Raw genomic sequence first — 23,115 nt, forward strand, 5'->3', positions numbered from 1 at the left:
TTCCCTCAGCTCCTCTTTTTTGAACTTGATGTGGTTGTCCACTGAATTTATATGGTCTGTAAAGGGACTGATTTCTTTGGTCTTGATTTCCACGTACCTGAACCAGTGGATGGGAGGAACTCCCTTGTAGCAGAGTCCTGCACGGGTCCATTTTTTTAGACCCGCCCCCGCCCGCACCCGAGAAGTTCAGCACCAGATCCGACCCGTCACCTGTGGTGATATTAAAATTAAATCCGCACCCGCCTGGACCCGTTAATATTTTGCCCGTTACCCGACCCGTGCCCGCGATAAATCACACACAAGCTAAAATCTTTCAAATGAATGTGCTTTATTTTTGTTCCTCGCACAATTGAAGCACGTAAAGGGCGACCTTTTTTTTTTTTACATTTTGCATCAGGGATAAACCTTACAACAACGAAACACAGCCCAAACCTTGCTGCATCAGAACATTATTCCACATAAAATGGACCTGTTTTTTTTGTTTTGTTTTTTTTGCAAACATCATTGACATTACAGAAAATGCAACACTACGACATGCACAAGAATACTACATACGACAAACAGATGTACATTACATAAACACATACTGTAACTTTACAAAACATCACATTGACTTGGCTTCCATAAACATAACACAACATAACATTAATAACAGAAAGGCTAAGGATGATTTGCGTCCAGGATGATTACAGATATGATTATCAGGGATGAAATTGATGACCGGAATGAAAAGAAGGGGGGATGGGGGGGGGGTGCGGATGGTAGCTCTGAGAGTGATGGGGGGTGAGGGGTAGTGAGTATGTGAGGATGTATGTGTGTGTGTGTGTGTGTGTGCATATTTATAAGGCTGGCTTGCTGTTGGGCCAAGAGGAGAGAAGCTGGAACATAGAGAGGGAGGGTTTCAGAGGAGATGAGTTGTAATTATTCTATTAAAGATAAGTATAATAATAGGACACCCATTAATGGCCACAGTTCCACCCAGCCCCCGCTGTTATACTGCGACGAGGTGACAGAGGGGAGGACCTGCGTGCCACCCACCCCCCCAGGCTCCCAGCATATGCACACATCCCCCACTACCACGACCAACCACACCTCGCCCCCAGACCTTCACCCAACACGCCACTCTTGACCTAAATATGTACAGTATGTGAATGGCTAGGTTGAGGAATCTATCTAGTGTGTAGCATTAAAAGAAGTGGGCATGCATGGTGAATATCTGTCAGGATTTCCCCATGCACACCACACTTACCCTGTGTAAGATGTATGCCTCCTCAATGTGTGCATTAAAATAAGTGAGGCATGCAGATAGACACCTGATGAGGCATCTACCTGCACTCCACTCTTACCCTAGCCTGTTTTGTAGTTTTTGTTTATGTTTGGTGTATGTCACCTAACATGTATTGCAATTAAAAGAGAGTGAAGCGTGCTGTGTGCTTCCAGGACAAAACGTGTGCATGAGCGTATGAGGAGGGTGCACACCGGGGGCCCAGGGCCAATAGATAACCCACAGGACCCAACCAATGCCAAAACCACACCGCGACCCGCCAGGACCGAGTCTCCCAAGCCATCCAATGGGGCCCCGTCAGAATAACGATAGGAGAGGCAGAGAGAAAGAGTGAAATTAGTAAAGTTTATCAGAAAATGTAAATAAAAGGGAGAGGGAAAGAAGGGGATGCTATTTATATTACTACTAATAATAATAATAATAACAATCATAGTTCCAGCTACCCTCCCCTGCCCAGTGTTTGATGATATGTGTATCTGTTGATGAAGTTTGTTATGATGGTGTGGAGATGGAACTCAGGCAAAGAGGGTCAGGACTGTAAGTAGGTGATAAAGGGGTACCAAGGAGAGGTTGTATCCTGAGTATTGATTAAGTTTGTAGTTGATAGGTTTTCTAATGATATATAGTCTGTTAACAAGTTTTTCCAATGAGTGATGTGTTCTTAGATTTCCAGTTCATGAGGATTGTTTTCTTGGCGATAGTCAGCGCTACCAGCAGTGTTTTATTGCAGGAGTTGCTTAAATTTACTGTGGATGTATCACCAAGTATGCATAAGGAAGGGGATGCTGGGATGTGACAGCCAAAGATGGAAGAGAGAGATTTTGTGACACTCACCCAGAAGTGGTTGATTGGAGTGCAATGCCAAACCGCATGAATGTATGTATCTGGGTTATTTTGTGTGCAGTGAGTGCAAAGATCCGAGCCAAACCCCATTTTAGCCAATTTATGTGCAGTGAAGTGGAATCTGTGAAGAACCTTGTATTGTATTAGTTGTAGATTACTATTCTTTGTCATGAAGTAGATGTTTTTGCACATTTTGGTCCAGAAGTCGGCACCGGGAGTAATTGATAAGTCTGATTCCCATTTGTGATATGGCAGGCCAATTGTTTTTTCTGAACGAGATATAATTTTGTAAATTTGGGAGAGTATTTTTTTGGGAGAGGGAATATTAAGCAGCTCTGAGATTGGTGGGGAAATGTCAAGTTTAGCTGTCTGGATGTTAATTTTTCCTAGGATAGATGATTTAATTTGCAGGTATTGTAAGAAGTGTTTACTCTCGATGCCGTGCTTCTGGACCAAACAGGAAAATGAGGCCAGATTATTGTCTTGAAGAATGTGTTGAAGGTGAGTGATGCCCTTTCCCATCCATGTGTGAAAGTTAAGTGTTTTTTTATTGACGGTGAAATCTGGGTTATTCCAAATCGGGGTGCGAATTGATGGTGCTATAGGTGAATCAGTGATGTGGTAGAATCTCCACCAGGCTGTCAGAGTAGCTGAAATTGTTGGGGCTTTGAAGGATGGGTGTTTTTTGACCGACTGACTGCAGAAAGATTGTTTGTTCTAGGTCTAACCAGGTGTTGTCTGAGGGGGTGGGGTGTAGCCATTTGTGGATGAAGTGGAGCTGGTTGGCCAGGGCATAGTGCTGGAAGTGTGGGGCCTCTAGTCCTCCCATTGCTTTTGGTTTTTGGAGAGTGGTGAGTTTGATCCTTGGGGTCTTATCTTTCCAGTAGAATTTAGTGATTAATGAATCGAGAGACTTAAACCAGAGTGGGGTGGGCTGGGTTGGAATCATAGAGAATAGATAGTTTATTTTGGGCAGTATTGTCATTTTGATTACTGAGATTCTGCCCATGATGGATAATGGGAGGTTCTTCCAGCGTTGAAGGTCATCATCTATTGAAGTGAGTATAATGTGAGGGGAATAATTTAGGCTAAATAAGTCTGACAGCCTGGGGGAGACTTTTATCCCTAAGTAAGTGATATAGTTAGTGCAGAGTGGGATAGGTTAAGAGTTGGCTGTCATATCCCAGCTGTTGGGATGTAATGGGAGAACTGCAGATTTATTCCAATTGATTGAGTATTCAGAAATTTTAGAGAATGTGTCAATGAGTTTGATGGTTTCTTCTACTGATGTTGTGGGGTCTTGAAGAAAGAGAAGAATGTCGTCAGCATAAAGGCTGATTTTGTGATGCATATATGGAGTCTGGACACCTTTGATGAGGGGGTTCTGACGGATGGCAGCTGCTAGGGGTTCAATGAAGATTGTAAATAGTGAGGGGGAGAGTGGGCACCCCTGTCTAGTTCCCGGTGAAGAGTGAAACTTTGTGATGTTAGTCCATTGGTGATTACTGTGGCTGAAGCAGAGGTGTATAGAAGTTTAATCCAGTTAATGAACGACTCCCCGAAGCCAAACCTCCCTAATGTTGAAAACAGGAAATTCCAGTTCACCCTATCAAAAGCTTTTTCTGCGTCCAGAGTTGCTATGATGGTATTATCTTGAAAATTTGTGGAGTGATACATTATATTTAACAGTCTGCGGGTGTTGGTGGATGAAATTCTACCTTTAAGGAAGCCTGTTTGGTCTGGGTGGATAATGGATGGGGTGACCTCTGCTAATCTGTGTGCTAGCATTTTTGCGATTATCTTATTGTCCACATTGAGGAGAGAGATTGGTTGGTAGCTGGATGGCAATGTTGGGTCCTTATTGGGCTTGAGGAGCAGTGAAATTGAGGCTGTGGTGGAACTAGTTGGAAGACGTCCTTTCTGTTTTGATTCATTAATCATTCTGATGAAAAGTGGAGCTAAGATGGTCCAAAATTGTTTGGGAAAGCCATCCGGACCTGGTGCTTTATTATCGGGCATCTGTTTCAGGGCATCAAACAGTTCTGAATTCTGAGTTCTGTATTGAGTTATAGGTGATTCCAGGTTTTTTATTTCGGTCGTTTTTTATATCGAGTTGTGGTAATTTGATGCTGTTTAGGAAAGAGTATGAATTCCTGGTTGGGGTTTATTTCTGAAGAATATAGTTTATTGTTAAACTGGTAAAAAATATGATTTATTTCTTCAGGTGAGCTGGTTAGCTTCCCTGCTGAGTTCTTTATGACCGGGATTGTTGATTTGTCTTTGTTACGTTGGATTTGATTTGCTAAGTATTTACCTGATTTATTGCTATGGTGGAAGTTTTCCTGCCTTAGACGGTGAATCATAAATTGAGTGTGTTTATTGAGCATTTCATTGAGTTTGAATTTATGTTTCATAAGTTTTGCCTGTGTTTCTTCAGTTGGGTTGCTTGCATTGGTTTCTTCTAACTGTTTAATTTGATTGTTGAGTTCTACTTCCTGTTCTTTTTCCTTCTTTTTTTGTATACTGAATATGAGATGATTCTTCCTCTGAGTACTGCTTTTCCTGTTTCCCACAGAAGGGAAGGAGATGATTCAGGGGAGTCGTTCATTTCTAGAAAGAATGCCCACTCTCTCCCAACAAAACTGATGAAATTTGGGTCTTGTAAGAGGGATGTATTAAAACGCCATTTGCTAATTGGTCGCTGTTGGTTAGTTATGTTCCATTTAATTGAAACTGGGGCATGATCGCTAATGACTATGGGATGAATTGTTGAATCAGAGATATTTTTCATTATAGAGTTGCTGGTTAGAAAATAATCAATACGGGAATAGGAGTGGTGGACCGGAGAGAAAAAAGAGTAGCATTTGGAGTCTGGGTGCTGAAGCCGCCAACAATCGCCAAGGCCAGAATCGCTCATGAACTGTTTTATTGTTTTTGTGGATTGCCAGATTCGTTTGCTTTTAGAGTGATCAGATCTGTCAAATTAAATGGACCTGTTAATGAAACAAAGAGAACAAGAAAAAAACAACCTGAGCCTGCCACTAGCCAACTTTACCTTGACTTCATCCATTGTAGCCTACTCTCTTGCGCTCCAACTACGAGACGGTTATATTGTTTAATGTTTTCACACATATATGCATCAAACAAATAATTCAAAAGTCGCAGTACTGATGTGATGGGTCAAGTGTCGTATCGTTGACTAAAACACATATGTGGTAATGGTAATTTAGATATACAAATATTTCACATATTTTTCAATGATGTTTTATTTCTATACTGTTTTGGTTATCATCGTATCCGCCCGCAAGGAGTTCTTTTCCCGCCCGCATACCCGCCCGTAAATTTTAGGGACGTCATAATTTACCCGTTTTAGCAACTTTTCTGCGGGTACCCATCGGGTACCCGCGGATACCCGACCCGTTGCAGGACTCTGCCTTGTAGGTCTCTAATGCCTTCCTCTCCACTTTCTCCGTATAGATTGGCCACAATCGGGGACACAGGGGAGCCCATCACACAGCCATGTTTCTGTCTATAAAAGACATCCTTGTATTTACAATAGGTGCTGTTCAAACATAGCTCCAACATTGAGCACACCTGGTCTGGATTGAGTTGTGTTCTGTCTTGTAAAGTGTGTGGTCATGGCACAATCACTCCCTCACAGTCTTTACTGCCGATGTAGTTGGCACGCATGTGAACAAGGATTTAACATCATATGACACCATGGTTTCTTTCGCCTCCAATTAAAGTCCACAGACCTTATCCACAAAGTCCTTTGTGATGATTAGAGTTGCCAACCAGTGGTGCTAATATGGTGGCCAGGTATTTTGCAATATTGTATGTAACTGAGGTAATGCTACTGACGATGGGTCTGAGGGGGTAGTTCTCCTTATGTATTTTTGGTAGACAGACAAGGTGTGGTTTCTCCTGGGTAAAGGTGGTAATATAGGCTGAAATCTACCACTCCTTGTTTTTCCAGTGTCTGTAAGCAACTGATAACTTGTTTCTAATATAAGTGTTGTCACTGGTGGTTACTCAGGAGGGTGGTTACTCTAGAGTGATAATCCTCTGTGTTCAAAACCACTGTGCATCTCCCCTTGTCAGCTTATAGAATGGTGATGTTATCATCCTTGCTGAGCAATGCCAGAGCCTTTTTCTCATGTCGACTGAGATTAGGTGGTGGGGGTTTAGCATTGCAAATCAAACCAGCTAATAAGCTACAGGGCTCCAGAGTGCGACCAAAATTGTTAAGGGTGCGACATAGGGGCCGTGCACACGACGCTGGTTTTTGTGAAACCGGTGAGGTTTTGTTAACGGTTACGCCTTGCATGTACACGACGCCGGCAGTTTAGGAGACTGAAACCGATAGCTTTTGAAACCGGCTTCCGAAGTGGGAACTTTTGAAACCGCCGGCCAACTTTCGCCGTGTAGACGCCTGTAGGTGCGAAGCCGGCAACTTTATGACGACATAGCCCCACCTCTCAACTCAGCCACGGCACTCGACCTGACATGTTGCTTGTCAAAACAAACCAAGCCATTTATTTATCATATTAAAATGTTTTTCTTTCCCCTGTTATGATTTATGTGCACAATGTAGCCTATCAGCCTTTAGTGGCTAAGTTAGAAGCACACGTTAGCTTAACTTAGTTTAGCTTACTGCATGTTAGTGTTTTCTCCAGTGGTGCTCAGACCTAATGCAATGCGTAGGCTAAGCATTTGAAATTTCACATAGCAGTCACATACCTTGAAAATGAACTTTATTAGTTTAACAGTTGAATTGAAAACCGAATTGTCTGTAGTCTCTTTATTTCATGCGACTTGCTTAACCAGAGCACTTATTAGACATTCTCTGGCTTAACAAACGGTTTTAACCATAGACATAATAGTTTTAACAATGTTTTCTTCTATGCGATTCACGCGAAATTATCGCGAAGCTTCTGCACAGCGGCGCCATCGACTGGTCTGGCATATGCACTACAGCACATTTAGCCGGTTACACCTCTGTGTGTACACGCAAGGTTTTTTCTTGCCGGAGTCGTTAAAGGTGTGAAAACGGTAAGAGAAAATTCACCCGGCGGTGTCGTGTAAACGGCCTCTAAAATGTTTCCTTGGTACTGGAAAAGTATCACAATACCCTGAAATTAGAAACGAAACAATACCTTATTACAAACATATGACATAAGCCATCATTTTCTGTGTGTGTGGAGGATTGAGCAGAGTCTAGGATAGCCACTGGCGTCAAGGTGGTGGGAGCCCCCAAATCAAATCAAATTTTTAAGAAGCATCTTCAAATTCTTCACTTGGTTTCACTTCTTAATACAATTCTTTCACTGTATCAAAACAATAATTTTGGTATTGTGACAACACTACCTTTGACTGAACTCACACTCATGGTAGGATCATATCGTGGTCTAAACCAGAGACAAAGATGGGGCGGGTCTTTGCCTCTGATTGGCGACCTGAGCACCAGAGAATCAGCAACGGATAAAGGAAATAAACGTGACAAAACAGCCAACAAAAAATGAAGACAATAGACCCATAGAGTTTTTTTGTTAAGAAAAGTAGGGCTACTGTTTCGCCCAATACGGTCATTCCCAGTTCATACTCTGTCAACAACTCAGATAAATGTATATGGAGGGCGATTAAAAGGTGACCAGATAAAAAATTTGGGTGCACCTAAATTTTGTGCTGGTGCACCTAAATAAAAACAGTTAGGCGCACCAATGCAAAAAGTTAATCTGGAGCCCTGGGCTAACTGAAATAAAACCATGCCAATCTCTAGGTATGGTGAAGGGTATGTGATGATGTGGGGCTATTTTAATTCCAAAGGCCAAGGGAACTTTATCAGAATGCATAGTATCCCGGATCCATGAAATAAATGGCCTTTAAAGGTGCTCTAAGCGATGCTATGCGTTTTTTAGGCTAAAACATTTTATGTCACTTACTGCAAACATCACCTAACCAACCGCTAGCTGTCTGTGTCCTGAATACACTGTAAAAAAACATGATCTCTGTGGACAGACCAGGCTCCAAAAACGACAACAAAAACAACCTGGGCAAACCTAGCCCATGAAAACATTTCCAACAGACTATTCCAGCAAATCACAGACGAGATGCGAGTAGCGAGCTAGCTCTCTGTTTTGTCAACAGAAGTGACGTTACCCAGCATTGCTTAGAGCACCTTTAAGAATCAAAATCTGCTTGCCTCTATTGGAATTTAACATAGGGGTGCCAATACTTATGACCCCTGTATATTAAGGAAGAACATTTATTTATTTATTTATTTATTTATGATACATTATTCATTCACAAAGAAAATTGGTGTCCTTAAAGGTTGGATATTTCCTCATTTTTTTGCTTAAGGCATTAAGATCAATTTCCAAAAGATGATTTTCTTTTTAGTCAACTTTAGCAGAGGTGCCAATAATTCTGGAGGATATATATATAATAGTTAAACTACAACTACCAATCATCATTAGAATGTACAGAGAATAATCCATGCGGGGCACTCGTTTCATAAAGTTTTTTTTAGACCAAGGACCACTTAACCAATAAAAACAGTATATTATACAATTGGCCTACTCAATGAACCACCTTGTTTATTGTCTTTGCTACTTACCAGAGGATTCATATAATGTAAACTGGCGTAGCTTACATAGGCAGTGTTGCAGAACTATTTGGATTTACATACAAATTGGTTCAATATTGCAAACAACTCATCTATATTATATTTTACCACATCTGCTCGCAGACCACTTGAGATAGTTTGCGGACCACCAGTGGTCCACAGGCCACATTTTTGAGAAACACTGCTCTATATAGACAGCTCTGAATATAGGAGGCTAGTATTTGAGAGACCCCTTGTGGTCAGTTGAAACGAGTGCTAAAGTGCTAATGGTCCTGAATTTAACAACGTTTCAGAAGACGTGCCACAGCTAGACAACAAGTGGCAGACAGAGCGACATCACTTATGCTACCAAAGACTGTTTTTGAGTCACATCGTTGCAAATCTCAAACGATGATGCATCATTCCACAAAATGGTTTGTCTTCAGTATCAGGAAGTTATTCAATAAGCTTAACAATAAACATTATAGCCTTTAAATATAAAGCCATTAAATATAAAGCCATTATAGCCATTGCACATTAATTACAGGCTAATATAATATTCAGTATTCATTATTGCTTAGCCGGAATGATGTTTTTCCCTATCATTCTATTTTTAAATCATATCTGCAGGCATGTAATTGGGCTACGGGTTACATAAATGGCATGTTTGGACGGGCACTGCACTATTTGTATAAACTTGCGACGTGTGCCGACTAGGCCTACAGAGTTGTTGGCGAAACTTTTGGCATCAGCAAAACAAAATAAATTAAAATGCACATTAGGAAGTTGGATAGAAACACGCTTACTGGTTATAATAACATACGTAAAAAACCTTTTACTTTACCATAATTCACTTTAGTTCAAACTGTACCCTTTGAAGGTGAGCTGGAAAAGGGAAGACAGATGGAATAACTCCGTCTCTGATCCTGATATTCTGTCCAGTTCTGTCAAAGTCATCTTCTTTAAAATGGTCACTGCAGATAAATGAGTGTTTACTGGCCTCAAATCACTTGGTTTTTCTGCTCGCCGCCATCTTGCCAGTCAAGGAGTGAGTTTTCCAAAACCTTTCTCAATGCTCAAGTTCATGTGAAAAAACACCGATGATACTTTGATCAAGGTTGTGTCGAGCCTTCTTAGTGTTTTAAAAATAGCGATTTTGACGCGATCATGTATCAAAATAGTACCCCTACGATTCCCATTCAGAAGGCCATTTGACCCGAAAACGACAACACGGACAAGCTTAAAAGTGGTGCTTTGGACGTAATTATGCTTTTAAACGAAAGTTTGACTCGGGTACATTCACAAAAACACCCTTGGATGCATTTTGGCGAAAGTTGCTTTAAAATACCTATGTTACAAAGTTTGAATGAAGTTTCTAAGTTTAATGGGTCAAGCTGAATAGCTTACAGAAAAAGTGGTAAGCGGAACAATAATAATAATAATAATAATAATAATAATAATAAGATGATGAAGAAGAACAAGAAGCCTAGGAAGAACAGTATAACAGTAATAATATAGTTCTAAGCAATCTGGCAGCTGAATAATTATGAAGCTGGGCTGGGCTGTCTGTCTGTGTCTGTGAAGTTGTGTGAATGTAACTTTTGACCCGTATGTCCAAATTTCAAAAATGAGGTACCGCTGGAATCCTTGGATGAAGCCGAGTTCCATGCCATTGGAAACACACAATTAAAATAGAGATTTCACAGCATTAAGCAGTTAATCCATGTCAATCCATGTGTATACAAGTCATGTCCGCGCTGTCACATCTTTTTTGAAGCCAATCCATGTCAAACAGATCTTTGTAGATCCACAGTAGACCATGTACATGACCTGTATACACATGGTTTGGCTTTAATCCTAGCAACCACCATATCAACCACGTTATTTAGCATAGCAACCACCAAATGTACCCTAGCAACACCCTAGCAACCACCTTAATTTCCCTAGCAACAACCTAGCAACCACCATTATAATGTGACCCTAGCAACCACCATAGCAACCAACATGATAGCCTAGCAACCGCATTATTTAGCATAGCAACCACCATATGTACCCTAGCAACACCCTAGCAACCCTCCTAATTACCCTAGCAACACCATAGCAACCATCTTAATTACCCTATCAACAACCTAGCAACCACCATTATAATGTGACCCTAGCAACCACCATAGCAACCAACATGACTACCCTAGCAATCACAATAGCAACCACGTTATTTAGCACACTATAGCAACCACTTTAATTACCCTAGCAACCATCTTAATTACCTTAGCAACAACCTAGCAACCACCACTATAATGTGACCCTAGCAACCACCATAGCAACCAACATGACTACCCTAGCAATCACAATAGCAACCACGTTATTTAGCACACTATAGCAACCACTTCAATTACCCTAGCAACCATCTTAATTACCTTAGCAACAACCTAGCAACCACCACTATAATGTGACCCTAGCAACCACCATAGCAACCAACATGACTACCTAGCAATCACCATAGCAACCACGTTATTTAGCATAGCAACCACCACATGTACCCTAGCAACACCTTAGCAACCATGCTAATTAACCTAGCAACAGCCTATAAGTATATAGTAGTTGTCCGTATGTTTAACTTTTGACCCGTATGTCTGATTTTCAAAAATGAGGTACCGTTAGAGTCCTTGGATGAAGTCGAGTTCCATACAAATGATCTTCAGAGCAAGCATTACAAAAAATTATCAGATGGATTTCATCAGCAATGTTATGATATCTCAGTGCTTTGATTTAGATACACCAAAAACTGTGTGGACCAGTGACGTGCAGTGGGGTCAGTGCCAAGGTAGGCAATGTGCATCGAGAAATCCAAATTTTGATCTTTTTTTATTTTAACAAACACCCTAGCCCAGGGGTCTCCAACACGGTGCCCACGGGACTCCTATGAGTCATCTGCAGTGCACTTTCTAAAAATAGCCAAACCAAAAAGTCGCCTGCAGATCACGCTCTAAAACATCCTCCATTGTGACATTTTTAATAGATATTTATTATACGGCTCTTCACAATGCAAGTAGAATGCTCCATTGACTTGAATGGGATTTCCGAAAGTTCTAGCGGTCATTATTTCTTGGGAAAGGACCTCTGAAAACAAGAATGACCGCTGTCAATTGCAACGGAGTTTGTGCTTGGAACTTGCACAAAACTGAAAGCAGACGGTTGATCAGCTGTGTTCTAAAGAATGTTTGATTCAAGTTCAGCGTGTGTTGCGAACTATTTGTTTCTCAGCAAAAGCCACGACGAAACGGTAACAAATAAGTGTAAAGAGACATATCATGGAGTTTATTTTTTCGTTTTGGCAAGTAACCGTATAATAAGCGGGATAATGTATAGAACGCCGGTCATCATGGGAAAATAAGTCCCTTCAGGGCGAAACAAGACCGGTTCGCCCTGTCGGGACTTATTTTCCCCATAATGACCGGCGTTCTATACATTATCCCTTACTTAATTGTAGACCATACATCTGTAACATTTACTTGATATTGGTGATACCTTACAAATTGTAGCTAGGTTAAATTTTTGCCTTTGGCTCCAAATCCTTTTCTCATGCAACACACTACACTGCATAAACACTACTTGCACGCATAGACAGTAAAAGAAAAAAGCTTGCTCTTCTGATGTAACCAATGGAAGCATATCTTTGCAAAAGTTATGTTGCTATTCTGTGTCATCCCATATGGTTTGTGCATGATTGTTCAAAGACTGAAAAACAATTGCTTTAGCTCACGGGCCCTTTCTCCTCCGTAGCCTACTAGCAATAGCGCTGAAAATCTTGTGGCATGCATGCCATGCAATAGGACTGTGCAATAGCTAGTGAAAAACTTTTCATTAAAAAGTCTCGGTTCTCCCCTTATGTAATAGATGTGCAGGGTGCAAAAGCTTGACAGTCCTAGGAACAGTAACTAAGGAGGGCGGAAGGACCTTGGAAGGGTCAATTTTAAAATCACGTTACATTTTAAAACATACTTGGCACGGAAAAGCACGGCCTCTAAATAATCCTGCCGACGTATCCTCCCCTGCTGGCTGCCGCTCACATTGCAATTTAACAATAAGTAGCCTAAAACTAGTCAAAGGTTATTATGGCCTTTTCAGTTTCACTTCACATATTATATATTGTATTGATGTAGCCTATTTAAAACATTACACATGTCTAGTACAAGGATACAAGGATACAAGGAAGTTTATTGTCACATGCATATAGTTACTGGAAGTAAGAAATGCAGTGAAATTATGTCTGGTGTCAGCCTATTTGTGCATTTATGGGGGGGGGGCAAGGGCTGCATAAGAAAGGTGGGGGAGGATTGGGCAAGGGCTGCATAAGAAAGGTGGGGGAGGATTGGGATTTGACCACATTGCTACCTGCAGCTGTATTTCAATGTGTTTTTGCAGGAGGTTTCTGCACATTGATCTTTAAAAAACAGCTCAATCAAATGGGGCAGCCGTGGCCCACTGGTTAGCACTCTGGACTTGTAACCGGAGGGTTGCCGGTTCGAGCCCCGACCAGAGGGCCGCGGCTAAAGTGCCCTTGATCAAGGCACCTAACCCCTCACTGCTCCCTGAGCGCCGCCGTTGAAGCAGGCAGCTCACTGCGCCGGGATTAGTGTGTGCTTCACCTCACTGTGTGTTCACTGTGTGCTGTTTGTGTTTCACTAATTCACCGATTGGGTTAAATGCAGAGACCAAATTTCCCTCACGGGATCAAAAAAGTATATATACTTATACTTATCACCTCTGGACTACAGTGGCAAATACATTTCAGATGTTTTTTTTTTATATGAAAGGTGGTTGAATAAAAAGCTTGCCGTATTTTCCATACTCAGTCAAAAAATGCATCATGAAGAGGAAAAAAACATGTATAAGTTGCAGTGGACTATAAGTCGCATTTATTTAGAAATTTATTTCACGAAATCCAAGACCAAGAACTAGATGCTAGCGATTAGCGAAATGCTAGCAGTTGGCTGTGTTGAACATGGGAAGTGCCTGGGAAGCTGAATAGGCTAAATTAACATAAGCCAGTGAGTCACAAACCTAGAGTGCTCTCTCATGGCTGTAGACGGTAATGTTACCTTGGTTAATGCAGAGATTCATGTCAGTCAGCAGGAATTAACATTTAACAACATGTTAAATGATATATATGTTGATATATAAGTCGCACCTGACTATGACTATGAAAAAATGTGCGACTTATAGTCTGGAAAATATGGTAATTCCTTTGTAATTACTAAATTAATGACTTCCAACAATACTATCATGATACTCTTATCATACATGACTTTTGTGATATGATTTATCATGATGCGTATGGTACTTGTAGGGAGTGATACCTGGCAGGCATTATATGAATCTACCGCTTTCGCCTGGAATTTTGATTGATGTTTTTTTTTCCATTCATGTGCAGTTTTAATACCTTGTATCTGGTACACCCTTACAATCTGACCTTGAAACACACCAAAGTGTAGATATGCAACCCTCACTAGATGAGTGCAATTAACCTTCAACCCTAGTTATGTGCATGTGAAACTTTTGGAACGTGACTTATTTTCCAGTGTCTGATCAGGGCTCAAGACTATTGGCAGTACAGAGTCCAGAAGTTCATTTTTAACACAATGGTATTTACACTCCCTTTACTCCCAGGTTGTATTACATTCGATGATAGTGTGTGGAGGTTCCAGGGAGTACTTAGTGACATTTGGTTACAATAGTAGTTACATGGCATGTATAGACACTTAATCATAGTTTTATGGAAGGATTATTAGTTGTCAGTCAGGTAGCACAGGAAATCATGTTTTGCACCATGTCATAAACTATTCTATTTTTACTTTTTTAGGGGAAAGCTATCTTGGACCACCTACATTTATGCAAATTTTGCAAACACCCACCAGCCCATCTGGTACTGTTTAGTTACCTTGAAATGCTGCTTCCCATGCCCAGGTTAATAAGTGTACATCATGAGAAGAAGTAGACCTCCTTGTTTTGTCATTTAATGGTCTGCTCAGTATCCCGAGGTAAGAACTGCTGTATTTTCATTTTCAATTCAACCAACCACAAGAAGATATTTTAATCAGTGAATGTTAAGGGAAAGAACATACAAATGGGAAAAGTGTAGTGGATTCACAGATTTTGGGGGAAATGGGGGAAAGGGGAACATTTATTGGCTTTTGGTCTGGCAAAGCCTAAGTTTCTCAGTGTGAGGCCACTGCTACGTTAAATATCAGTTTTGTCTTGGTAAGTTATAAAGCTTGCTTTTGCGTCTATAGTGAAACCTTTAGGTCATCCTCACCTAACTACCCTTTTTCCCGACTCTTATTATGGCTTTTATCATAACAGCTACATCAAGGGTAGTTGACTAACCATATCTTTGCAGAGAAAATTCTATATTCTATATTTTCTCTTAGCAGAGAAAATTCTATATATTTTTTGGTGTTTTACAAATGTTACAGACCTATACGAATTAATTTAAAGGAACAGCAAAAATATATTTCTTGATTTGTTGTGTTTATGCTTCATTTCATGTATGCTACCGGATCAAAGAAAAAACAACATTCAAGCCTCTGTAACTCGTTGCCAGTACATCACACAGTTAATGTGAATTCTCACACGGTTTCTGTGAATTCTGCTGGGTCTAAGTTTCCAAAAAGGTTAAGCATTTGATAATGGGCCAAAGTATGTGGGAGCAGTGAGCATCCTAAGTAGATGATGTGCAATGTCGGGCAAAAAACTCAAAATGGGGCTGGAAGTTAAGAATATAAGTCTGCCTTGCTTCCTTTGCATTGTCAGTGGTGAATTTGTTCCCCACTTTGTTTTTATGATGGAGCTTGGCCAGTCTGGTCTTCCTTCTCAGCTCACTCTTCAGCTCTTTGACTCTGTGTCTGTCTCCCTGCAGAAACGCTGCTTTCTTGTTATTTAGGCAGTGTCTCAGGTCCTTGGTGTCCCAAGGCTTGTCATTTGGATATATCTTGACCTGTTTTGTTGGTATCACAGTTTCCACACAAGAGTCAGATAGAAGGAGATACAGTCTGTCAGCAGATTTAAGTCTCCTTTACAGCTTTGTTAGCTAGTTGTTAATCAGTTAGCCATTCTAATATATAGTATACCTATTGTAAATGTTATTTTATCTAACTTGTTTGAACTTTTTTGCATTTGAACTTTTTTTTCAGAACGGAGTCTTCAGAGGCTTTTGAAGAGGATCAAATGTTTGTAATCTCAGGGAAATAGTCTTGAATTCAAACTGTGCAGGTGTTCCCATTGACATTAGACATCATGGGAGATGTGGTCCAGATGCACTTTACCACACTGGATTACGTGATTTTTGTCATCCTCCTGGTGGCCTCCACTGGGATTGGGCTGTTTTATGCATTTTCTGGTGGACGTCAACGGACCACACAGGAATTTCTTCTGGCTGACCGCAGCATGAGTTGCTTTCCTGTTTCACTATCCCTGCTAGCCACTTTCCAGTCTGCTGTTGCCATTCTGGGGGCCCCCTCAGAAGTCTACACCCATGGTACCCAGTACTGGTTCTTGGGGTGCTCTTACTTCCTGGGTTTGCTCATTCCTGCACACATATTCATCCCTGTTTTCTACCGTCTTCGCCTGTCTAGTGCTTATGAGGTACCAGAAATTCAAAAGCCTTAATGTTGTTTGTGGAGTGTATGACGGTTGGTGCAGAACAGTTTCTGTTAAGACTGTTTTAACATGTAGTTGTACATTTACTTTTAAGAAGTCTGTAAGAAGAAATACTAAGCTAAGAAATAATCTTAGCTTAGCTTTAATAATAAGTTATTAAAATGTTTTATGCATCTCTGTGTTAAATCACATTAGAATCATAATCATATGACCACACGACCGAGGTTGGTGGAATTTGCTTTTGACACAGCTAAATTCAGTGTCAGAAACATAGACATTAGACATTAGCAACAATGATTAGCACAACAGACAATCTACAGTGCAATATGATGTCAAAGATGAACTCTTAAGACAGCATTTGCAACAAAAGTGTGTAGTGGGTGAAAATGTTTTTTTAATCAGGATATTTTAGCAGACAGAGATCTATAGCGCCTCCTCGATGGCATTGGCTGGAAGATATGGTTAGCAGAAAGAGAAAGGTCAGAGATTTCTTCCCGGAGTTTTGATTAATTAACCACACTGATAGATCTGGGAGTATGCTGATGGGGAGGTAAATATTTGATGCTCCTGTTTTGCTGATATTTTTTCCCTTATGTCTCTTGTCTGCTGCAGTACCTGGAATTGCGATTCAACAAAACAGTCCGCATCTGTGGGACAGTGACTTTCATTTTTCAGATGGTGACTGTTTTTTTGCAATTCTCATTTGTTTTTGTTTTTTGTAAATAGACATGGTGTTTTGCTATTAATATTTTCATGATGTTTTGCTACTGTAGGTAATTTACATGGGAGTTGTCCTGTATGCCCCTGCACTGGCTCTTAATGCAGGTGAAAATGGAACACACTCTTGAGAAAATGATACTGTTCATTGCCATTTTATTAAGAACTGTTCTAATGTTTGAACTCTGTGTTTATATAGTGACAGGATTTGATCTCTGGGGAGCTGTGCTAGCCATGGGTTTAGTCTGCACATTGTATACAACTCTTGTAAGTATTGATCAGTTTTTAAAATGCATTGTTTTCACCCAGTATCTTCTTGGCCATTGGCCATAGGGAGCTACAATGCACCCCACCCCAACCCACCTCCCAATGAAAGTTTTTTTTGGAGAATTCTAGATATTGATATGCTGAATTTGAATTGAGATTTTTGGGATGCACTAGCTATTTTAGTCCCATTGATATGACGTATCGAAAACGCCCTGAAAAATAGAAAAGGGTCGAGCGACAGCAACGGTCACTGTATCGTTCCACTTGCTGTGTGCGTTGCACCATTCACTTCAATAGATTCTATTCCATTTTGCCGGTCGTCTGCCATAAGTCAAGTCAAGTCAAGTCAGATTTATGTTTAAAGCGCATTTAACATGCACATAGTGCAATCCAAAGCGCTCCACAAACAAGACACATAACAACAAGACAAAAGATGCCGGATGGAGCGGCGTAGTCGCCATCGTGTCGCCGGCCGTGTGCGTAGGCCTTTATAGAGTTTTAAATAAATCTTGATCATGTTTTAATTCATGTCAAATCTCATTTAGGGCCTTATTGTGCTCCGGGCGCAATGTGGAGCAAAGCGAAACGCAAGTCTTCATACCTGTGGTTGTATTAACCAGGTTGAAAGTAACCTGTGGTAGCTCTATACAAAACATATTGAGGTCAATGGTGCATTTTGCCCATGTTCAGGGTGGAAAGTGAAAAAGAAAGATTTGCATAAGACAAGTCAAATTGGTGTTTTAAAAAAGAAAAGATCATGGAGAATAAAGAAAAAAATATTTAAAAAATCTTTGTATATTCCCACAAGGTGTTTGGGTGCTCTGAAAATGAGAACCAAAATGATTTTTTAGACTTGTTAAGTCTGCTGTTCAGACCCTGAAGGAATTTATGCTCTGTTCATTGTTTTTTGTGAGAGTGTTTCTACTTATCTCAGTAAGGAAAATAAATCAAGAGCCTATGTTGAGTACAAATATGTCTTCTGAAGGCTTAAACAGAGCCCAGCCAAAAACTCCAATAAAATTTGTATCAACTTTGAGGGACAGCTATGGCAATGCAGGATTATCCAGACCAAACGTGACGATTTTGCTACATACTATTCCAATTTATGTACCAGCATGCAAAATTTGAGCCTCCTACATGGTTTAGTTCTTGCGCTGTGGGCTTGTGAACTTTGACAAACATTTTTTGAGACCTAAGTGCGTGGGCCCTGGTTGAATTGACATGGAATGACCCCATACGACTTGCAACAGGGGCAGCCACCCGTTCCTGCAGCCATGTCAGCGCTGGACACAGACAGACCCGCTTGTCAGACTGGAAGTACAAAGCGGCGAGGGACTGGGGGTAGTGACTGCATATCTGTATATATGTGTAGGAGTTAGTGTATGTGTAGGCCTGAAGAGTCGCTTCGCCTGGCATCACAATCTTAGTGCCTCAGTCCGCAGGATTGTCATAGCGATAACACAGCCAGTTGCCATTGAGACAGCCTTGATCAGGTCCCAGACAGAGTCAACAATCAGCAGGTGTCTGTGGGAAGTGGGGGAAGGAACACAAGAGCATCTCACTGCTTGGCCGAGGCCAGTGCTGGTTGAGGGGGCCAAAAGCAGATAAAATTGGGATTGTTTGGTAGCCGCATTTCAATTTACACGACTACTCCCTTAGTCCATTCTGGTCTCCGAATCGATCCAATTGCCTTTGCAAAGCCGTGAGCTTCTCCATGATGTTATCATCCTAGTATCCATCAAGTTCCCCTGAACCCAAGCTTCTCGTCGAGAAGTGTTGAGAGACCAGTTGATCAAATCCATGATTTTAAGTTTGGAGAGCAGTGCGGAGAGAGTTTCTTGGAGTATAAGACAGTAGACTAGACGAGACAAAAGGAGCAAAGCAGGGAAGGTAAGGGGGAAGAGAGGGAAAGAAAATGCGACCGCCTTCGTTGAGAGCCAAACAAACCCCTATATACCCCCATTCAGCCCCCAGGTGTCTTAGATCTGGCAACAAAGACCTTCTCCACATCCTCAGCTCTCGGCTAAGGCAAAAGGGCGACAGAGCCTTTGCAGTCGCTGCTCCAAGGGCCAAATTATGTCAAGCATGCCAAATCAAGGGCCAAAGCATTCACCTCTGAAAGCAAAATAGCGACATTGCGACAATATGATACCTGCTCAAATTATCTTGATGCTGATACTAAAAGGATTCTGGTATAGGGCAAAAACCAAAACATCAGAAAATTACAGGAATGACCAACATGGAACTTAACATTTTAAAAATCTGAAAATATTTGGCCAATGTCAATGTAAGATAATGGATGTGAAAACAACCCATACAAATGGACTGTGTCATAATATGTTCAGAGATAATGAGATTGCTAAAGATTTTAGAATGGATTCTGTTGCATAGTTTGCTAGGTTACAGTAGATTTCATTGTTGCTATACCAAATTCTTTAGCTTTCTATGATTCTGCGTTTACCTTGCTAGATAGTGTGAGATCACAAATTATTTAACCATGGAATGTATCACATTTACACGTGTTGGCAAAATGAGATAGGCTAATATAAATCCTTACACACCTGCCATGTTTATATGTTGATACCATTAAGAGTTAACGTTACCAGTGTGCTTAATTTGCATAAATGTGTTTGGCACATTGCTTAAAGGAACCGTATGTAAGAAATGTATTTCAATTAATCATAAAATGGCCCTGATATGTCACTAGACATTAAGAAATCATGTTAATTTCAAATACTTATCACTGACAACAGTAGTCCAGCCAGGATATTGTCATTTAAAAAGTGAAGTTGCAGCCCTCAACTGATGTTGATGTTGTCATGTTGTGTTTTGGCCTGATGCGCCACCATCCACCTATCTACTAATCCGGGTTGCCAGCTCTGCCAGTCAGAGGGGAGGGGGAGGGGATATACCGCTCTAATTTGAAAATGATTGTAGTACCAGTTTTGGCCACAATCTTACATACGGTTCCAAATTTATTACCGTAGTTATCATTTACCTCGTCTCACCAAGTCCTACAAAAGATGCGAGCAAGCATTAGCGATAAAATCAGTTAAGCTACATTATTTTCAATTGGAATATCCTGACCGTAGGCCTACATGACGTGAAGCCGTTGGTGTGCTGTGGTGTGTAGCGCGATGTAACACAACATTTAGAGCAGACCTTTAGTCGGATGCCCCTATTTTATTTCTATCACTTGCATTACTCTGCTATTTTGAATGAGAAATATGACGCATATAACAGAATCAGTGAGGATTCTCAGTAAGGATTCTCTTTATTAATACTAATTAATTAATTAATAATATAATTTTTGTCCGCACATGCCAGACACACACATGTCGGCGGGACTACTCATTTGGTTCTTGTGGGCCGCCATTTGGGAAACGCCGATGTAGAGGATACATTTCCTACAGGACAAATAAAGTACAGTATTTTCCGGACTATAAGTCAAGTCAGTCAGTTTTATTTAGTATAGCGCATTTAACATGCACAAAGTGCAACCCAAAGCGCTCCACATACAAGACATTGACAAAAAACAAAAGACAATAAGACAAAAAATGCCAGACAGAGCGGCGTAGTCGCCAGCGTTGACACCACATTTAAAAAATAACAAACACAAAAGATGCCGGACGGAGCAGCGTAGTCGCCAGCGTTCCCGTGACACTAAGACATACAAGACAGACAACACAGTAAATTGAAAATAAATAAATAAAATAATAATCATGTTAAAATTAGTCCAATTTCCAACCGGCTGAAAAGGGCAATGATGACCCGCGTGAAACTGCCAATGCAAGACCAACAAAGTTCTTTCACTGACCAACTCAGAGAATTTACTGGCAGTCTGGAGAGCAGAGCACCGGAAGAACAACAGTCTGAAGTCATGATGGGCGATCTTCCTGCTGATCAGCAGCTCGGTGGCTTTAGCAAGGACCGTTTGTTGCTTCATGGCTCCCGACGTCGCCATCAGAGCTCCCCACGTCAGCACTCAATCCAGACTGCAGTCACACTTTTTTTCATAGTTTGGCTGGCGACTTATATGTCAACATATATAATTTAACATGTTTTTAAATGTTAGTCAGTATGAATTGACATGAACCCTACATGAAACATTACCGTCTACAGACGTGAGAGGGCGCTCTAGGCTTTTTTCTAAACCAACACCATATATTATCAACATATGTTGATATGGTCATATTATGGTCGCCGTAGCCAGCTGGCACCGTGAATAATGAATAATACCACAAAGTTGTGCTATGATCACTCGCAAAAGTTTTTTTATTTGGTGCCATGATTAAAATTGCCACAACGTCGCGACCGGGTCGCCTATAACGTAGCCAGCTGGTACCGTGAATAACGTTACTTAACCTACTTTATTGTTTCGAGGCTAGCATTTGCCTTTGTTAAATTGTTTTTTAAAGTCATTCTAACATAGGCTGTAAAATAAAAAGTCACTATAAAATATTTCTCTGTAATGCTTTTTTTTGCTATGTCATGTCATAATGGCTGTCGTGCAGAATATGTAGCTATGGTATAAATGTTGATTTTATGCAAAATAGAATCATTCTCACTTATAACTTATAAATGTAGTCAGTCTTATGGTAAGAGTTTAGTAATACTATGGAAACAAGCAAGGCTTCCTTTTACAGTACAGTTTCAGCTAACTTATTTGGTAAATAGCCATGTTTAACTGGGTAATAATGCAGGATGTACATGGTGGAAATATGTGTTGATTTCATGTGAAAATGATTCATACTGTATGTTAGAACTTGTATGGTAAGAACCTGGAAATACTATGGAAACAAGCAAGGCTTCATTTTACAGTACAGTTTCATCTTACTTATTCGATAAATTACCATGTTTAACTTGGTAATGTGCCAGAACATACATGGTTCAAGTTTGTTTTAATTGCAGAGGAAAGGACAATTTAATTCAATTAATTTCTCTTAAATATTATATGGTAAAACCCAGGTAAGACTATGGAAACAAACATGGCTTCAATTTACTGTTTACATATTGAGTAAATTCTAAAAACATCAGGAGAAAAGACAGTATTTAAGAAAATACAATTGTTTCTGCAGAAGTTACCAGGTAGGTACATTGAATATACCCATTATGAATGGGGTTTACCGGTGGACAAGTATTATGACAAGTACGCCTAATTTATTATAAAGTTCTATTATAACTTCTCGATAAAACATTCTTAAACCTGGGCTTTTACTAACATAAGCCTGGAATAATTAAAATTGTACCTTCCAATGATGGGTAATACAGAATGTGTTTCTAAGAACTACTTGTTTACTTTCATGGAAAGTACACAATTCTATCTTGAGTTATTACCAGCTTAACCCGCTCATAAGTTAATAGGTAATAGTGGAAGTTTTTCTTGGTATTTGTTTCTGTAGTTTCTCTTTACTTACCTGTAGTAGGCTAATTATCCAGTAATGCTGTGAAATGTATTGGTCATAGTTTAGGTGTTTCTTAGTATTTCACATGTAGTTTCTTTGTACTTACCTTCATGTTACCTGTGGTAATTACCTAATAATATACCAAAACTTTTCACATACTTACTAGGTAATAGTTTAGGTGTTTCTTAGTATTTCACAAGTAGTTTCTGTACCCTCATGTTATCTGTGGTGATTTTTACTGTTTAGGGGGCAGCTGTGGCCTACTGGTTAGGGCTTTGGACTTGTAACCGGAGGGTTGCCGGCTCGATCCCCGACCAGTAGGAACGGCTGAAGTG

The 23,115-nt window shown here is 40.4% G+C and overlaps 1 protein-coding gene across 6 annotated transcripts in view; it reads left to right on the plus strand.

Annotated features, from left to right (window-relative positions):
* slc5a6a (solute carrier family 5 member 6a) overlaps window positions 1–23,115 on the plus strand; it is a 106,075-nt gene that overhangs the window by 12,601 nt on the left and 70,359 nt on the right. For 3 of the 6 annotated variants that reach the window (XM_042096317.1, XM_042096322.1, XM_042096318.1), the window contains exons 2-6: window positions 14,596–14,773; window positions 15,926–16,376; window positions 17,004–17,069; window positions 17,165–17,216; window positions 17,308–17,375. In XM_042096317.1, coding sequence (XP_041952251.1) covers window positions 16,029–16,376; window positions 17,004–17,069; window positions 17,165–17,216; window positions 17,308–17,375 — 534 coding nt within the window. In that variant the 5' untranslated portion in view covers window positions 14,596–14,773; window positions 15,926–16,028. Of the gene's footprint in view, window positions 1–11,505; window positions 11,557–14,595; window positions 14,774–14,973; window positions 14,994–15,925; window positions 16,377–17,003; window positions 17,070–17,164; window positions 17,217–17,307; window positions 17,376–23,115 lie in introns of those variants that run through there. The other 3 variants (XM_042096319.1, XM_042096321.1, XM_042096320.1) reach the window with 3 other exon arrangements.

The sequence above is a fragment of the Alosa sapidissima genome, chromosome 6, assembly GCF_018492685.1.
Source record: "Alosa sapidissima isolate fAloSap1 chromosome 6, fAloSap1.pri, whole genome shotgun sequence".
In the NCBI taxonomy this organism is placed as follows: domain Eukaryota; kingdom Metazoa; phylum Chordata; class Actinopteri; order Clupeiformes; family Clupeidae; genus Alosa; species Alosa sapidissima.